Here is a 20,171-nt window from a genome sequence, read left to right as displayed (position 1 = left end):
TTATGCAAACATAATGCAGCCCAAGAGGATACATGGGGACAGCCTTGAGCATTAGGACTGGAAAGTGAACCACTGTGGCAAAATCTAGGGATTTAAACCTCTGCTTGCAAACTTGTGCAAGGGAAGGAGTTGCTGCATCTGTTCTTATCTCCATCAAAAGCTGTGAGGCATCATCTGCCTTCCAGGGTAGGTGAAGTGGGAAGGCTTTGCATAACTTAAATCTTTTTGCCTTCCCTAATTAATTCTCATTTCCAGGTGGGGCTGCACATGAATAATGCTCACAGACAAGATTTTTGGAAAAAAACCTCCTGGCATGGAAATGAAAACAAACAATACAGAACAGGACCACCAAAACGTGGTGCTCACTTACAATCAGGACTTGCTATTCCAAATTCTCTCAACTAATAGAAGAGACCCTACTGGGTAACCATTTATTAAGAAAGGAGAGCAGGATAAGTAACTATACTGTAGTCACATACAAAAAACCACCAACACAAATCCACCACACAGTGAGCAGACTTCTATAAAACTATAAATGTGACAAAAATCTCAAACCAAATGTATCAAAGAGGAAAACTTTGACCAACTGAGAACCAAATATCCTATATTAACACTTATTTCAAACAAAATTGACTTTATCTTGGGAGAACAGCCATGAATTTCCAGTGTCCAACTATTTCAGTCTACTAAAATCAGTTATTGCAATGCCATGCCTAATTACCCTCTGTACTGACTGATAACTATTTTTATGCCTTTTTTTGGTGACTTCATCCCCTAAATCAGGTCTGTAACACCTCTCTTTAAAAAGCTGCTTGTTCAGCTTAGAAATAATGCACAACCTGCTGAACTCCATTGTTTACAGGTCAGATACCTAGACCATGACAAAAGAAAACTAAGTAATAAGAGTACTCAGAAGGTAGTCACTTAGATTTAAAATAAACATGGAGTGACTTAACTCTTAAACACCTAACTGTCACAGGAGCTGATGTAGCTTCCTGGGTAGTCTGCCAAAAAATAGAGGTTGAAATAGTTTGGTTGAAATCAACACTCATTAGCTGCAAAGAATAATTGACCTGTTTGCAAGATTGGACTTGTTTTCTCTCTTCCTCTAATCTTTTGCACAGATTAGGAGAAGAATGCGATCCAGACAATTTTTCTGAACCTTTCAGCTCATCTCAAAATCAATGTGGAACATCTGATCCCCAGGAACACTACTGGGGGGGGAAAACGTCACTGAAATACAAAAATCAGCTGAACGTGGTGCAGCTGAAATCATGGAGCCATAAGGCTCAGAATGCCAGTTTCAATAAAAACTCCTTTTCTTTATTTACATGCATTTTAGATTTTTTACAGTCCACTACTGGTTGAGTGGAACAGTTTTTCAGAGCAAAAAGATATTTTAGGGAAAAACAAAAACTTGTGTAAACCTAATACTTTTAAAAAGCAAATTCTTGGATTCTAACATCTGATATAAAATGTGGATTCCTTCACCTAAATTTTGTCTAGTGCAGTGAAACAACACAGCCACACAGTTTTTGTAAGTCTTTGTTAAAACATCTTTAACTGGATCCAGTATAAATGTTGGGTAAATGAGGCATATTAATATCACTATTGGCATTTAATAAAAAATGAAGTTAACATTTTAATTGCTTTCTTTCCTGACATTTATTTTATGCCTCCCCAAAATCTTACTATTTTACATATACAATTACATGAGACCTTGCCACAGCTAAAATATCACCATACAAAGCAGAGAATTACTGAGCTCCACAGGCACATTTCCTGAGCCAATGCTGAAAATAACCCACAGGAAAAGGCTGTTGTTGAGCATATAAATGGGCCTTTTATCCATTCTCATATCACATTTGAGTCTCCATTCTACCTCTGAGATACTTGCTGGAACTATGTTTCATTAACCTGCAATTTATACCATGGTTGGCAACGGGAGACAAAGTGCACATGTTGGAGGTGGGGGAGAAAGGGCAGCATCCAGCAACAAATACACAACGTTGACTTAGCTTCCTCCATCTTGAGGAAAAGGAAATGCATGAGAAGAATGCCGAAATTACGAAAAAAAAACAAACGCCAAATGAAAGAGGAAAGGAAAAGATAGCGTTGGGAGATAAATTTATGAAAGCACGGGACACCCGAGTTCCTGTTTTCCATAGGCAAGGGGGTAAGGATGCAGGCTAAAGGATGCAGGGTTTTTTATGTGCAGCTTTGCTTACTTCAGGCTCCCCAACGTGACACCCTCTTAGGCTGCCCTGTGGCTGACAAGAGGCCGACACGCCGAGCTGAGGCGACGTCACCAGGAGGAAGGACGGGGACATCCTTGTATTGTACCAGGGGGATGGATGGGAACAGCACAGTTAAGACATTTTTGCCATCTGCGGTGAGCACTTCAGTGTAAAACAAAGGATAGTGCAGTTTGCCCTGAAAATGGCTCCCTTAATGTGAATGGACTGCTCGTATTCCAAGGTTAACATGAGGTGGTTTCCCAGACTGCGTAAAATGGTGACAAAAATAACTATCAAACCTTATGGAGAGTGGCAGAGGGGTTCCAGGCAGCCCACCCCAGCAGTACCTGCCTCTGTCACTGCCACTGCCAGCCTGCTCACACTCTTAACACACCCAGCCCTAGCTACATGTAGTAAAAAGATGTCAAAAACTTGAACCACATCTATTTTTTTATGTAGCACTTATAAAACTATGAGATGAATAAGAAGTCTTTCATTACTGCACTTCCATTTCTGTCACAAGTTTCCCTCTGCTGTGTCCTCATCAATCTGCTTTACCCACCTATTCCTTTTACCAAAATCAAGAGAGAGCCCTGGAAGAGAGGGGTGAAAGAAATACCAAAGCCATTCAGAAGACAAAAATTCTACTTCATTACAATCTTTGAGATCTTCAGTATTGTTTTCATTTCATAAGACCTTTCAAACCTTTTCAAGACTGGATTGTATACTATAATAATGGACTTGGTATTTACTGAAAACTCTCTAACTCCTCTCTGTCCCTCATCGGACAGGGAGAGCACCAGACCTCGTAATTTTTCCCAGCATCAAAACAGATGAAATCAGCACAACTCAAGCACATGTGCACGTGTGCCACAATTCTTATAAAGCTAGCAAGTTTCTATTTATCTTGATTTCAAACCAAGCAATTAAATAAACAAACAAAAATAAGGGTTTGGCATATCTCTCCCAGATTGCTTTAGAAGATTTAAGTACTTTCCCAGAGTGTATATCTTCTTATAATACACACATTTTGTCCCAGGTTGTATAGAAGAATAAACTATAAATCTGTACAACTTAAAACCACCCCAATAATAAAGAAAATTCCTTCTCTCACTAGGAAAGTACATCATGGAGATTCTGACTTGCATCAAGATTCTTGCAAGGAAACAAAAAAGACCCACAAACACTCCATCCGATTTGCTAAGCAAAAAAATTCACCGTGAGTCTCCATTTAATTTCACATGGTATATAATAATTTTGACACTACAAAATAGATTATTCCAGCCCTAAGGTCACTAATTTGACTAGCCCTTTGGAAAGAAAAGGAGCTCCAGGAGCAGCACCCTAGGATAAGGGTCCCACCATCTGCATGCAATGTCCTTGTGTCAGAACATCGATATTCCCAAGCAACAGCACTACCATTTCTCACCAATATTTCCATTCCTTGCCCTCATTTGGACTCTGGTTAGACACCCCTGACTTCATTACAGAATTGGTCTCTTCACAGTCAGCAAAAGCAAAACGTGAGAAGCCAGCAAGATGGAATATTCTTCACATTTGGTGGCCAAGCATTGCTCTGTCCATTCCCTGCTCCAGAAAGCCAGGGCTGGGACAGACAGACCGGATTTGCACTCACGGGGGACGGGAAGCAGAGAAGCCATCTGACTCACTCCTTACTGACAAGCCCTCGGAGCTGGCAGCAGCTTACCAGCTGCATAACACACACATGAGAAAGCAAGGTAGGGAGGGGAAAAGAAAAGGCAGGCTCAAGGAAGCAGCTACGAAAAAGAAAGCCAGTGATAACACATGACCGAAGATAATGAAGCCTGGTGGGGAAATTGAACTGCATATTATCAAAGCTATTCCACTAAAACCTGACGTATGACTGCAGAGAAAAAACATTAGCATACAACTACGGGAGGCAGAAGCCAGCGAGAAGCACAGGGAGAGCCTGGAAGACAGGACAAGACTGCAGAACTGACGAAGGAGAAGGAACCTGCCTTCTTCAGATCAGAAACTAATCCATTATTATCTTTAAGAAGCAGACAAAATCCAAAAGACCTACATAGTTGGCCTCTACTTTAACAAAATTCAGTAAAAAGAAAATGTGTTTTCCAATGGATAAATATACACTTTCAATATCTAAAATGTATTTTGCGCATAAGTGATTAAAAACTTTTAAAATGTTATTTAGACTGTGTAGTGTTTTATGAATTTCATGTTTCTCGTGAAATTCCTTTGAATGGGAGTTTTGCCACTGCAAAAGAAAAAAAAACAACAAACCAAACAAAAAACAAACTACACAACAAATGCCCTGCCCTAATGTAGCCAATCCCTTAACACCACCCCATATATCTGGTGCAATACTAACTCATCAGAACTGTGTCTCAACCCTAACAAAGTTCAGTACATCAAAGAGGAGTATGTATCAAATAAAAGTGCTTCACCACACAGATTTCAATACTAAATGTAATATTTCAGGGAAGGCTTTTGTGGACACTTAATTCACCTCTGGGGACTCGGTCACCAAAGCAGAATTCAGTCCAGAAAACTAAACTTATTTTTGGCATTGAGATGTTCATTTCTGGAAACCCAACAGATTATTTTAAATCAGCAGGGGTGTGAAAAATAGAGAGCAGTCTTTAATTAAACCATCATTAAGATCTGAAAGAACTCTTGTCACATGGCACATCCCTCTCAGCCCTTTCCAAAGAAAAATCCTAGCCAGAAACACAATGGCAAGGCTGTAAATTTCTACAGAATCACTTAGCAGTCATGTACATCTGCAGCATCTTGAAGGAACAGCCAAAAGTAGGCAGCACATGGTGAGCTATTCCCTGAAGGGTGGAGGAGTAGACTTTAACTGAATTTAAGTACAATTCTCTTACTCAGCACAACGTAACAAATACTGAAAGGAAACAGAAAAGTTTCAGGTTTGTGCAGCAGAATTGTTCCTTTGCTTCTTTACATTACTGGACAAATGTACACTCCATTTCACTTTTGGTTTTAAGGAAGATTTTACTGTCCTTCTCGGAATAGAGGTTTGTCACTAAAAAGAGGATAACCAATGCATCATTATTTCTCTTTCATTAGGAGGTTTTAAAAAAACAGTGTTACTTTGAAACAGAACTGTTTCAATCACTGGTCTCTGACAACTTTAAAATTAATTGTAGCACCAGCAGCACTGACTTTCCAGGCCTCAACCAGCCCAAAGAGCTGCTTTTCCTATTATCTACAACTAGACAGTGGTATTTTAAACTTTTTACATTAACAATACATTTTCTATACCACAGCACCTATTCTCCACTCACTTTGTTTATGGAATCCTCACAATAATGCATACACACCTTCACTGCCCATTTTAAACTGGGAGTCCAACAGGTAGGCTAGGACAAAATCAACAATTTGTCCATGTTGACAAAAGAACAACAACTAAAAAATGTTTTGAGAGACTTTTCTTCTCTAGTGGAAACAAAACATGGATTACCTGCTCCCAAGGTACTTTATTGAGAATATTCCCCAAACAACTTAACACAAGCAAAACCCATTAGTGTCCCACCAGCAGTGCCTGTTCCATCTCAGTGGTTCACACACTGTATTATGACCTTGGTTCCTTTCAAATACAAGCCCACCTTCAATAGGAAGGAGGATGACATCAATAACTCAAAATCAAGTGGTAACTGACAATTGATACCCATCATTAAATTACCAACCCTCTCATTTGCATTTAAATCCCTAAGGCCCAAGCAAACAAAACATATCTGAATTTAAAGACATGCAGGCAGGATAAGAGTGTCAGAAGCTATTACCATTCTCCATTAAAGCATACTGGTTTCACCAGATGGGATCAGGAGGAAATTTCTCAGTAACCACTGAAGCTCTGGGTACATTATGAAAATTTTATTTCTTCCTCCAGAAAGAAAAGCATCATGGGGTAAAGACACCAACAAATTCTTCCAGTAATGACAATCCTAGCATTCAGACCTCATACACTGTGTTTGCAGTACTATGACTGTAAATGTAAGGAATCAGTTTATGTATTTCTCAGAAGAACAATCTCACTTGTATGCTGGCTTTAATCATAATTTGCTTTGAGATCCCCATTAGCAGTGCATTACAGGAGTCTCATTCGCCACGATCTACAAAGAAGAACTAAGTGCATGTTCTGACAGGCTGGGGAAAAGGCAAGCAGTAATTATTTCAATAACATCAGCACTCTTTCTCTAACCAGTTTTATAATACCACCTAGCCCAGGAAATGAGAAAAGGCTCTTAAAGACCTATGCAGAAAAGGTAAGGCAATATTGATAAAGAAGCTTCAAAGAGTTTGAGATAACAACAGATGGGAAAACTGGAGCAGCTACCTGCCTGTCCCTGTCCTTACAGCTTACACTCTTGACCTTCACACCTCCCAAACCAGAGCCAAAATGAGAACCTGTACCTGCTCTTCCAGCAGCAGCTGATCCGAGTCAAGAGACCACTGCCCTGCTGTGTCCCTTTCTCTCCTAGGGATTTCTTTGTTCCCCAAGATCTGCTGAAGTAACTGCATTAATTGTTTCCTAAGGTAGTTTCTGACTATGTAACCTAGTTAAAATAAATACAAAGCGTTCTGGATGTGATCTTCTATGGCATGCCTTTAAAAGAAAAACACAACAGAAACCCAGTTATGTCAAGAACATCCAGCTTAGGGATTAGCTACAGTTGCAGATGTGCCAGGGTGCAAAGATCATTTAAGCCCTTAAATCACCAATGGTACTGGGCAAGGTTTGTGTGGAGAGGGAATAAGTATAAACCTCTCACACTCAGCCAGATAAGAATTATAGAATTTCTCTCAAGGAGCAACTGCAGTGTCATATATATTGTACTTACATAGCAAAACAGTCCTTTTATTTTCCCAAAGCAAAACCTGACCCAAAACCACAACACAAACCAAAATAGATTGCATAAACACATTTAAATTATATTCTCTACTTCAGTTTGGTCTTACCCTTCTTAGGTAAAACAATTCAAAGGAAGAGTGCATGGTCAAAACCCCCAAAAGATATCCAAAGATTAGATTTAAATATAAAGCATAGACTGTCAGGAACTTAATCTGTAGCAAGACAAAATCAAGTGACACCCTACTGTAAACAAGAAAAATACTCAACAACCACATAAATAAATATAACAATACAACCACCATGACCAGAAATCCTACTTCCTATGATGAGGCTTCATACTTTCCATTCAACAGTCCAACATTCAGAATATCATCTCTATCAACAATTATTAACACAAGATGCTACTTAAAATATTTGTCTCCTCCTATAGAAGAGGACATACTCCCCTACAGACTGTCCAGCTCCCAGATTCTTTTAAGCATGCATTCACTACACATACATTCAAAATGAACTGAAGTTTAGCAGCTCTCAGTGAAAAATGTGGTTAAATGTTTCTATCTATAGAAAATTAAATTAAAGGTGACTATCTACACACTAGCTCATTGATTCTTGTCAATATGTGTATACTGTCAACACTTGTTGGGGACTAAGAAGTACACAGGCTACGTATTTCATTCAAATCCTTATTATTCCTTATCCTATTTTCTGGTGAGGATCGGTAAAACCAGCTGAAGTAATGTTAAATAATACTGTACTGGGTCAAAACAATGCTTCATCTGTTAACACAGTAACAGACACAGTAAGCTACACTATTAAGGGTAAACCTATGAGCCTGGCCACTCCTTATGGCCCATTCCTCTTTCAAGCACTCACAACCACAGATATTAAAAAATCTGTTCCTGCCTATTCCATTATGCATCTGTCTTGGACTTATCTGTGAATCAGTTCAATCCATTGTTGATTCTTCTGATATTATCTGTCTCCACCACCTCCTGAGACAACGAAAGACAGCAGCAGCCTGCAGAGTCAGCAAGCCCCATCTTTCAGCACTGTTCTGTGTGAGTCACACAGAACCCATGCAGTCCCACTGCCTTTGCTGGGAGCACAGGGAGATACAGGAGACTCAGGAGGCAATTGTTATCTGTTATACCTAAAAAGCTTTCAAGACCTGATGGAGAATTTGAATACCCAAAGGCTTGCCTCCTTTTCCCAGATCTATTAGCAGATCTAAAAACACATTCATTGCCTCTACAAATGTACCAACTATGCACTCCATGAATGCTTATTAATGGTCATCCTGACAACATGGTAAGGTTCCTGCCTCCTTATTTCAGTATCATTGGATACAAATATGTAACTGTATAGGATTTCCTTTAATCTGGAAAAGCACACGTTAGCTTCCCAATTTTTTATCATATATGAGGAATAACCAGTTTATTCACTCTTTACAAAGTGCAAAGAGTTTAAAACCAGCAAAAGCATATAAAGATATTCAGCAACAACTGCTTTTTTTTTAAAAGAGACAGAGCCTCTCGAGTCACCATCTAAACATGTTCACAACCAACAGAGTTGCAACGGAGCTGTTTAATTTCCCTTTCCTCTTTAGCTTACCTGCCAAGTCTCAAACGCCGGCTTGTGGCTTCACAAGGCTCCTCAACTTCATAGAAGCCATGGCTCTGGTCTTCCACACTGCTGTAGTTTGGACATTCAAAACAGAGATTTCTCCTAGCACCCATAGCAAAAGGCAAGTTCTCATACTCGGGTATCTCCTCGTAGTGACGCACGTTCTCATACTCGGGAGCACAAGCGCTGGGTACAGAATTCAAATGCGTCTGTGACAAGTTCTCTCCCAACAGTGCGTGTCCATCCAAGGACTCCAGCCTTTGGTTACTCCGCATCTCAGGCTGACTTCTGTTTCTCTGCCTCTTCTTCTGTAACGCCGGACTACATATTTCTACAGAATGTGCTTTGGCAGATTTAGCTTTCCTTTCACTGCCTACAGATGCTGTATTTCGGTTGCTACCACTTCCATACCCATCCCCGGTAGAAAGGTTGGCAATGGCACTATCCATTGACTGGCTGCCTTTAGACAGAAATTTTTGGAAGTCACTTTTCATTAAGCAAACAGACAGTTTCAAGTTAAGAAACTTTCTCAAGCTGTTTTTCTTCTGATGGTCTTTGCAAGGTTTGTCTGTCCTATCCATGTCCACAGAAGAGAGAGATTTGGCCCTAGGCTTTGTCACAACAGTCAAGTGGTTGAAGCTGGTTGCAAGGTTAGCAGTTTTTAATGATTCGGAATTTCCTGAAAATGGAAGAATAGGATGAGGTAACTTCCAGACGGGCTTCTCAGAAGAACGTTTGGGTATGTCACAGGATGATAGTGCGCCTTGCTCCTTGGTTGGTGGACGCGTGAAATGAGATCTTTCCAGAACACCATTCAATTTATCCTCACCGGAGGTGTAAGAACTTTTCTCCACAAGCTCTGCTGATGCAGCTTTTTTCAACACACCAGCGGCTGGCAGGCTGTGCCTCTGTGGCTTCTTAGGAACAATTTTTGGAGAACTTTCATCCTTTATTTTAAGTTCTTTATCTTCCAATTTTTGTGGGGAAACATGGAGGCTACTGGAAGCAGGTGAGTGCTGACTGCTGGTTAATTTAAGTTGCTTTGGCAAGCTCATGGACAAAGCATCACATCTGACAAAGTAAGTCCTTTTGTCCACAGCATCTAGCATACTGGAATCATCTGTCACCTCATCCACAGAGCTGACTAAGCTATGGTCTGCAACTAAAGAACATTCAACACTTTCCACCAAATCAGACACCTTGTGTGACAACTGAGGCAAAAGATTTTGTGAAGCTGACTCATCTACAGCAGGTTCCTTCATGTGATGCACTTTGTCCACACTGTTTTGAGTTATCTCACATTTTTCAGGATGAAGCATTTCTGCATTATTGTTATAACAAACACTTTGAACAAGGATATTAATTTTTGCTGACTTTTTAAAGCTTTGCTCCACAAGCCCAGAGGGATCTCTCTCTGAATTAGAGGATTCCTTTGTTCCTTCTCCTGTGGTGTCTATGCCATCCTGCCGGACTAGACATGCAGCACGTGGCTTTCTTGGCTTAGGGATAGGAAGCACTTTTGAGCTCAGGACTGAAGATGTTTCAGAGGAGTTTTTATCAACATCTGCTCTCACACCCATTTCACCTGAAAATGTACTATTGCCACTTAAATTTTCATTTCCCAGGATTTCCTGGTCCAATGGGCAAGAACAAATGTGGTTATTTTCAGTCAAACCATGACAAGTTTCAGACATTTGAAACTCATCAGCAGTGAGCTTACTGTCAGTATTTTGCTGCTTCCCTTTAGCTACATCTGAAGATGATGAAGAATGTACAAGCTCCTTAAACTCTATTTTAACATCATTCTTGGAACAGCTGCCATCTCTTCTGTCAAGCTTGTCTGTATACCTGTGCCTCACAGGACTGCTGTTAGGAAACACACCATGAGTTAGAACATCCTTAAGTTTCTCTTCCAAAATGCTGGCTTTCAAAACCACCTGATTTCTACTTGTCAATTTTTCATTGTGGCTATTCCCCAAAGCTAGCTCAGTGTTTTCACCAACTTTGATGTTCTCTATGTTTTCAAAGTGCTCAAAAATTATCTGAGCTTTACAGGTGTTCTCCCCATTTCCAAGCTTATGAATGCATTCAAATTTGCAAGATGACATGGGTAGAATATATGCTGTATTATCAGTACTTCCTTCTGAAGCTTCATTTTTGTAATTCAAGTGGTCTAACGTTTGAGAAGAATCTTCCCTGTGCTCCTCAAAGCTTTTTGTGCTTTTTTGTGTTGACGATGGAGGTTTAGCTTCTGGAATGGATGAACTCTTGAGAACCTTTGGTTTTGGTGCAATTGTTGGCTTTGTTTTCCTTGCTGCTTGAATAACACCAGAAAGTACAACATCAGGTTTTGGTGCAACAGGTGGAGGCGTTGCCTTGGGTCCTACCACAAATTTTGGTTTGGGGGCCAACGGTGGCTTCTTGATTTCTAGGAAGGATGGAAAAGAAAATTATTTAGTCACCATGGATTAGTCACCATCAGCCTACAGAACAACACCACCTGCACTGCAGGATTATTAGTTTTGTAACATTTAAATCTCGATTTACAGGATCTTTGTGTGTGTATGTATACATTCTCCTCCAGAGCCATGCCCCCCTTTGCTACAACTGCTTTTTCAATAGTTGCCTTTTTTAATTGAGACAGGCACAATCAAGAAATGATGGGAAAAGTCTTCAAGGGTAACCTGTTAATTAAGAAAATAGTTTATGAAATAAACCTTAAACATTATGAGATTACATGTCCTTTATCAGATACTAAGATGCTGTATAATATGAATAGTAGTGTGATGCTAGTAAAAAAATAATAGTAGATTAACCTGGTTTTGCATTTGAACTAGTAAAATAAAATTTTTAAATGGTGCAAATATGACGTGTATAACAAACTGTGAAGACAAGAGAACAGCTAGGGGTAACTACCAGGACAGTTCAACACCCTTACCCTACAATCTTTGGAAATGTGCAACCTATAATTCCCCTTTTTTCTCTTCAAACAATATTTGAGATGGATTACCATACCAGTTATAAAAATGCATGCCATTATCATCAGTTCAGTGAAAGGATTTTGTGGTATGAAGTTAATGCATTTATATGACCAAGTCATCAATCTCCTATATTAAAAGTAAAATACTATTTGTGTACATTTTATACAACTACTTTTGCCAACGTGTTATGGTATGACCTAGAAACAGTCACCACTGCTATCCATTGCTGTGACTTACAACCCATTTGACAGCACAAGATGACAAATCCCGGGGAAAGTGGACAGCAGGAAAAGGAGCACATGTGGAACTTGGAGATTATGGAGTCTTGATGGTGTTGTTTGTTTGCAGTTTTTTATTTGGTTGGTTGTTCTTTTGGGGGTTGGGTTTTTTTGGTGGGTTTTTTTTTTTTTTGTGTGTGTTGCGTTGGTTTTTCTTAAGGTATGCCTGAAATACTTTGAGATATTAAAGAAAATTACCTAAGACAATTTATTTCCATATGCTGAAATAATTTCAGATTTCCAAATATTTTTTACATGAAAAATTATTTATAAAGTAAACAGGTTTCTCATTCTGGTGTTTTGTTTTTTTTTTTAATTTACTACCTCTGTACTTTTTACCTTTGTTCTGAATAATATTTTGCTATATTTTCAGGAAGTTGTACACATGCTAAATAAAACTCTGAAGAAAGCATTCTAAACGACGTTTCAAATGCAAAGAGAACGGGTAAGCTATCGATTTATTATTCCCTTTGAAATGTGGGTTTGGTGCTTTGATTGCTTTTGAATCACGATTATTATTATAAATGTGCAACTATACCCTATTGTCTAGCCTAAAAATATGAGAATAAACTTTCAGGGTTTTTTCTCTGGAACTTTTGTTTGTTTGTTTGAAAAAAATTTAGATGGTAAAAAAAAAAAAAAAAAAAAAAAAAAAAAAGGCAGATGCCTTCTGTTGCCAGCATTTCCCAAGCTAAACCACTGGTCTAAGCAGACAGTCAGAAACAATGTCTCTACTATAGAAACAGGAAAACCATGTTTTTCTAGGACATGAATCATTACATGGTATCCAGACTGACTCCACTTACACTTTGAATAGCTGCCCTTACTGTAGTTACATTAGCAAAGAGGTAAAACCAATGGCAGAGACAATTTGAGACATTTTGCAAGAAGGAATACAGAATTTCTTTCCAAAGGTACAGCCTCCTGTAGCCACCAACAAGAGCCGAGAGCCACCCAACTACCAGCTACTGCAAAGACCACACCACCTTCTTCTACCTGTCCAAAGAAAGAGATTTCCAAAACAGTGAAGAGTCATTAGTTTGCTAGGAAAAAACCAAGAACCAACAACAACAACAACAACAAAAAAAAAAAAAAAAAAAAAAAAAAAAAAAAAAGAAACAAAAAAAAAAAAAACCCAAAACCAAACCAAACAAACAAACAAAAAAAAAACACCAAAGAAAACTTAATCCTTTGGATGGGCAACCACCAATTCTGAAGAGCAAAAGGGAGTCGTACACTCACTTTCAGACAAGGCAATTGCCTGTTTCAGTTGGAGAACAAAGTGATGGCAATAAAGGAGCCCATTTCCTACAGAAAAAACAGAGGGGTGCCCAGTTTGTCACAAGACACAACGCAGTAGTAGACCTGGACCATGTTCAGTAACATTTATTAAGGTATTAAAGCTCCTTGAAAACAGGAGAGACACAGTCTGCTAGTGAACCCTTCCTGATGCTCAAATAGGAGAAACAGATTGCAGAAGACACAGGAGATTAAACACCGGAGAGGTGATATCCTGTTGATTATTGGTACCACTCCACAAAATGAAGTCCACAAACCTTGGAAGCCTCTCTCTCTCTCCCTAGTGTGACTGCCTAACATTTTGGGTAGCAAGCAAACTAGATTACCTTGCAAGCCTTTCAACTACTATTCATTAGGAAGTACACTCAGAGGCTATGGCATGATACCATTACCTGAATATTAGATTCAAACCTAAAACACGACAATGTAAAGGGATGCAAATTAACCAAGCCAGTTGTTTATTTGCCAATAGTGAAAATCTGGACAATGAACATAGCCACAGAAAATCATTTCTGATAGTAAGTGCAATTCAGTATAACCTCTGAAACCTTCTAGAATTTTTGAAATTACTTCAAAGTTGGGATAGACAGAAGAGTCTGGCGAGTTGTGTGGTATAATAAAGCCACCACTATCTGCTTTAAAGTGACTGCTCATTTTATCTAGAGTAGATATGGGTCAATGTATTAACAGACACTCTACAGTCTTGGTATCAATACAGAGCTGCAGTAGACCACTCATTCAGAAAGGAATGTGATGAGGAGCCCTTTCAAACACAAGTATGACGTGAGAGGAAAGACTTCAGGAAGGGAATGCATACCAATAGTATTTTTCAGAAACTTAAAGACATTTTGTTGAGGAGAACAAGTGATTAATTTCCTAGAAGGGGAAAAAAAAAAAAAAATCATCACAGCAGCTAGGCAAGGGTAAGAGTATATTAGATTTTTATTAGAAATCAAGAGTTGAAGTTCAGTTGATTATAAATAAATTTAATTCACTATATGTGGATAGAAAGCATTTTCTACATAACACAGTGCTTTAAAAGGGACAAATTCTCATCCTGAATAGAAAGAAAACTAAGTAGGAGGCAACTGTATATATAAAGGTATAAGGAATGACTGGAAGTCACATGAGAATGACTTTTTAGTTAAATGACAAGCATAAGTGAGTCTCTTTGGTTAAAGGCAATAAATATCATCAAGGAAACATTATACAACAAATTCATGGAGTGCTGAGTTGTTTGGACAACAGGCTTTTTCCTGGTGCCATCTGGAACTGTGCACCTAAGAACAGAGGCGGTTGGTTATATTTAGGAGAGTAAACACTGAAGAGAACTTGAAAATAACTGTAGATAATTATTTTATATCAGCTCCATGCAGGTCTGCACCTAGGTGGTAACTCAGCCTCCAAATTACAAGGAGGTAAATATAAAAAGATGAAGGGAGCTGAATATATTTCTGCACACAGTACCTGCCAGTCCTCTAGTGACATGCTATGTCATTTTCTGTCGTTCTTAAATGAAAATTTGGGAAGAATGGAAGAAATAACTATAGAAGTATCCAAGGTAAAAATTATGCTGCAGATCCCAGGAAAGCTCATTCTTCTTAATTTAACTGAGAATTTAAGAAGTGAGATGGTAATAGTATATATACACTTATGCACGTGAAAGATTTTCCATAGCAGATTATACCTCTTTAATCAGGAAATAGAGACACAGTGAGATGCCACAGCTGACCACTGAAGCTGGACAAGGTTAAACTAGAAACAAAGCTTTAAAATTATTATTAAATAAAAAAATAATTAATTACAGAAACATCTCACCCAGGGCTGTGGTACAGCTACCGGAACTTTTAAGTCAACCTAAACACACTTTCTGAGATGTGTCGAAGTTTCAGAGGAACTTTTGGACTTGACATTGGAACTATGGCTTGTCTTCTTACTCAGGAAATTAAAATAGAGAATCACTATGACTTCCCCTGCACTACCCCCACCCCTCATCTTTCCCCATTTCTCAGAGATTATCCCTACCCATCCAGATCAGCATCAAGGGTTACCAGCAATTAATCCAAATGTAAGAGCAGAAACCCAATGTTTTACTTTTAAAAACAGATTAATTATTAGCAGCCAGAGATATCCTCTGACTTGCTTGACTAAGCAAAGGAAAAAATCCATAAATAAAGTGACTAACAAAGCTGCCATCACCAACAGGAAATCTGCTGCTCATCTAAGAACAGCCAACACTATGCTCAGTGCTGAGGAAAAAAAAAGATGCTTAAAAACATCAACACACCCAACACCGTTTAAAAAACGTGGATTAAAAAGGTCATTACTTTTCAAACAATAAATAGCCATTAGCATCACCTGTTCAGGTCAATGCATTACACTCTTTGTCTGACTTCAGGTCACAGCACAGAGAACAGACATTTGTCCCTCTGGCAAACTATCTCCTCCAGTGTGCCAAGGGAAAAGCAACACCCATTCTCATCCTGATCTCCTCTGCTCATTATTGCTCAACTAGCATATGCTCTTGTCCTACCTTCTAGTTCTTTTAGAGGAGGATCAGAACACCCTGGAGTAACTTCTGCTCTCAAATTTTCTGGCCATAAAGCATCCATTTCTGTTCTTCAGATTATAGGATTTGGCATTTGAGAACACCTCTTAAAAATGCCTGTGTGTATTCTATGCAGTATCATGAATGAGCAGGACGACCACTAAGACAGTGCAGTTGTAAGCACTGTTATTACACAGCTTTAGATCTCTGCCTCAAATTTGTACCTCTTGTTATCTTGCCTGCCCAGCACAGAGAGGAAAGATGTGTGAAGTTGAATGAAGGCAAAAAAAACCCAAACCACCAAATAGCACTACCCCTTCTGCAATATAAGATACTATTGCTAAAGGAACATTTTTGCAGGTTATCTTTATGTCCATACTTTTGAGATGATGTTAACAACTTCTACGCTTAGGAGCAGCAAAAGAACAAACTATTTTCAACTCCATCTATCCAAGAAACAGGGAGTAATGGTTCTGGATGCTGTTGTGTAAACATAACTTGGTATTTCTTTCCTCTCAATGCCCCACATGAACAGAGGCTTCTCTCCTGGTATTCAGGGTTCCCTAGGGCACGGACTCCAGCCACCCAAGAGGTATCCCTGAAGCATAATCCTGCAGCCCACACTATAGAAATACTTTTTTGAACCACAGTGGGAAGACTAAAACAAAATCAGCATGACATAAGATTTTGACAGCAGTAGAACCTAAATTTAAGTAACAACCAAGTTACTATGGGGTAAGCCAAGGCAAGAATAGAGTAGCTGGACATATACATACTCTTATCTTACTACACGCTATACAAGGCACTTTATTCCTTGTCACCTCATAAGTGAAATTTATTTGAAATGTACTAGGAAAAGAAAAGGGCTTGATACTGTATTTATACATACCAGCTTTCTCATGGCATTATGTTTACATATGCACAATGTATTCTCAGAGTAAATCACATCTCTAGGATATATATGAAAATACTACAGTGTCCAGAAGCTATTTACCAAGGGATTAGCATGCTGTTCTTTCTCACTTGAATGTGGAGCTCACTCCAACAGCCCTCTCACTGTTCTTGGGAGTACTTTCAGCATTAAACATTTCAGCTCATGGACACAAAACAAGAAAGTGAACCCAGCATATATTTAGAGATAATTATTGCTATATGTTTTGGTTATATTCAGAGATTATTGCAATAGCAGTTAATACATGCACAGAGAATCAGATAAACTATTTAAAAACCCTCATCCTCCAGCAACTTCAGTTTTAATGTCTCACAAGGCTTCTCAGTTCTACTTTGCTTTCAGTTACAGGAAGAAACTTTCAGTAGGTAAACACCTCAAAAAAAGTATTGCATGATCATTATTTTATTTTCTGTACTTGAGTATTTATTTTGTCATTATGCAGAGGCTCTGATTTTCTCAGGTGCCACAATGCTCAAAAGAAAAAAACAAAAAATAAAAAATGAGTCATGACATCCCGGAAGATAACACATGTATTTTTTAAAACAGAAGGGAAAAGGATAGTTTCCAAGCCACTACAGTTTTAGAAAACATCCTAAATAAGCTACAAAAGGAAAACATTAATTTCAAAATCTCAGGTTGTTCAATGACTTGTTGAAATAAAACAGGAAAATTGGGGATAACTTCAGAGTAAGGACAGGAGAGGAATAAAAAACCTTTTAAGATTGCATGCGAAGAGAGCACCGAGTTACTCTAACGAGACTTGACATATTAGAGGGTTAAAGGGACATTAAACCCTGTAGGCCTCATTTTTTCAACCCTTGAAAGCAATGGAGTTTGATTGAAAAAGTCATGTTGATTTTTTTTCTACTCTGTTCCTGCTGTGTTTTTTCCCCCCCTATGATTTACATTTTTTACATTAAAATACACTACATATTTCTCATTGCTGTTGTCAAATCATATTTCAGATCTGAGCTATACATTTTGCCCACATTAAATAAGCTGTACAGATTCACATATAAGGACTGTTTCTTCAGCAACAAATAATAAATGCCAAACTTGTAACTCTGAGCTTTTGTTTTTCCCTTTTAAAGGCAAAGCACATACTCAAAGACAGCACAATAGTTCCAGGCAGAAAAAGAGTAAACGAACATTCATCAGTATTATATATAAAGAACATGCAGTACATCAGAAAGTAATGAGATAAGAATAGCTATAAATGAAGGTTGAAACTAACATACAGGTTGATCACTACAGTAAGATAGTTTTTAAATTATCTAGAAGTATTTTGAGTAGGTGCTCTAGTTTCTTAGTTCTAACAAGTCCAGATTTACATATACATTTTATATACCTAAGCAGCAGCTACAGCAGAAGTCCTTCACCTGCCACTGCATTATGTCCAGCTCTGGACTGAGATGTAGCTGAAAACAAATTTGTAGAGGAACTTGAAAAGATACGTAGCAACAAACTGAATATGCACCATGTGATTTAGAAAGGCAGAAGGAAAGCTGGAGTGGAGCTAAGGCTGGGTTACCAGTGACCTCTCTCAACTTCTGCCTATGGACAGAAGCTGTGCTCAGTATTTCCCTCCTTACCACACAGCGTCTCTTACACAGCCCTGCTTATCAAGCTTAACTCACTCATACCTGAAAATTCTACTTAAAAACATTAAATCAAGACCGATGGTGCTGTACCAGGCTGCTCTGATCTAGAGGCACCTTAAAAGTCAAGCCCAATGAGAGCAGAAGGATTTCTAGGCATTTCAAGTTCCAGCTTCACACATTTTTACTGAAACACTGCATTACCAATCAGTTGTCAGAAAGCTAGCTTATGTCACACAAACCAGGGTAATAACTGAATTCACAATCCACATAATTTCAATCGGGGAAATAGATCCTAGAGATCACAAGACTGAAATTAAAATATAGGGGACGGTAAGTTTTTATTTGAGCAATAGTTTTATAAAGCATGCCCATGTATTTCAGGAACTGAATTCTGCAGAAATACAGAGAGGGATGTTTAACCTTAAGAACAGCCTTCTGACAATCCTCTTCATACCCTGCCCACGAGCTCCTTAACTGACATGTCAAAAGCTATCCTGACACTTTCAGCAGGGTCCTGAATCTCTGATCATGTTTCACCCATTCTCCATATATTTTTTTTATCTTCACATAATCCATCACACACAAAATATTCCTCATCCCCTCTTCAATGACCTTCACACACACCTACCATTCTGTCTTCCTGCCTACCAGGACTCTACACCTTCTACGCCTACACTTTCCCCTTCAAATTCCTCAGTAAAACTCACACTTGCCATTAAACTGTAGCACTTTCATCTTACTGATATTCCTCACCATCCCTTTCTCTTGCTTTCTAAGTGACTTGGCTCACCACAACCCCTTCCTCTTCACCATCACTACACAAACTAAAAGAGAGACACACAATCCCAGCTCTTTAAGTCCCGAAATCACTGTTTAGTGCTGAAAATCTAACCAACTTTCTGAAACTTAGTGTTATTTTAACAACCCAGCTCTAAGCTCTTGAGCACCCCCTAACACATTATCTTTTATTTGTACAGCTGTTTAACTCTTAACAGAGCAGGGGTGAATTGCACTGCTAGAGACACTACTAAACAAGGTGAACATAAAATGCAGCTGTTAACTGGAGATGCCATCCTGTTTTATTACATGTTTTTCGACATCTAACCAAAATCAGTTGTCATATATATATTAAGAAAGGGAATAGACTAAATTAAGAAGATGGACTGAATAGCTTTCTTTCATCCAGTAAATTCTTATTAACTAAGAGAGCTGAGGTAACTTAAAGCTGGGTTTGATAACAACTTGACATATTTAAAAGGAAATAAGTTTGTGTGTTTTTTTCTTGATGTCTGTGTACTGCTTCTTCTTTAGAGCCCCCTCCCCCCCCCTCATCCATACATTAAGCATTTGGCTGCTTCAGGCTTACACTGTAATTAGTTGTGTTTCCATCATAACCTACACATGACATCTTTTAAATGCAGAAAGAACTCCTGTTCTCGTCTTCAAGCAGACTAGGAAAGGAATCCCCTAATCTAACAGATGGGTGAGCAAAAGTACTAACAGCACACCAACATCCAGCCAGGGAAATAAAAAATATCAGCAACTCCCTCAAACACGGAGAGCTCTTGTGTTAAACCAAGACTTTGCCTTGCAGCTCTCCTAGCCGTAAAATTGGCAGCGATAAGGAAGAGGAGGGTGAAAGGTAAGGGAAGCACCGAAGTAGGTCAGCTCAGCCCAGCAGCTGGAAACGCCTGAAGCTTCCCAGTACCCCCCTGCCCCAGCGGGAGAGCTTCAGCTGGAGTGAGTTCCATGGAGCCAGGTACATCCCCCCAG

At 38.9% G+C, this 20,171-nt stretch overlaps 2 protein-coding genes across 2 annotated transcripts in view; one reads left to right on the top strand and one right to left on the bottom strand.

The window, feature by feature from the left end:
* Nucleotides 1-20,171, bottom strand: part of FGD6 (FYVE, RhoGEF and PH domain containing 6) — a 75,130-nt gene that overhangs the window by 54,073 nt on the left and 886 nt on the right. The window contains exon 2 of the mRNA XM_071764698.1: nucleotides 8,728-11,167. Within this exon, the coding sequence (XP_071620799.1) occupies nucleotides 8,728-11,167 (2,440 nt within the window). The remainder of the gene's footprint in view (nucleotides 1-8,727; nucleotides 11,168-20,171) is intronic.
* The window catches only part of VEZT (vezatin, adherens junctions transmembrane protein), an 86,898-nt gene continuing 86,773 nt past the window's right edge, over nucleotides 20,047-20,171 (top strand). Inside the window, exon 1 of the mRNA XM_071764745.1 lies at nucleotides 20,047-20,157. The gene's annotated coding sequence lies outside the window, so the exon portion shown is untranslated. The remainder of the gene's footprint in view (nucleotides 20,158-20,171) is intronic.

The sequence above is a fragment of the Heliangelus exortis genome, chromosome 1, assembly GCF_036169615.1.
Source record: "Heliangelus exortis chromosome 1, bHelExo1.hap1, whole genome shotgun sequence".
NCBI lineage: Eukaryota > Metazoa > Chordata > Aves > Apodiformes > Trochilidae > Heliangelus > Heliangelus exortis.
Note: the sequence above shows the minus strand (reverse complement) of the source record. Positions and strands in the feature narration are given on the sequence as shown.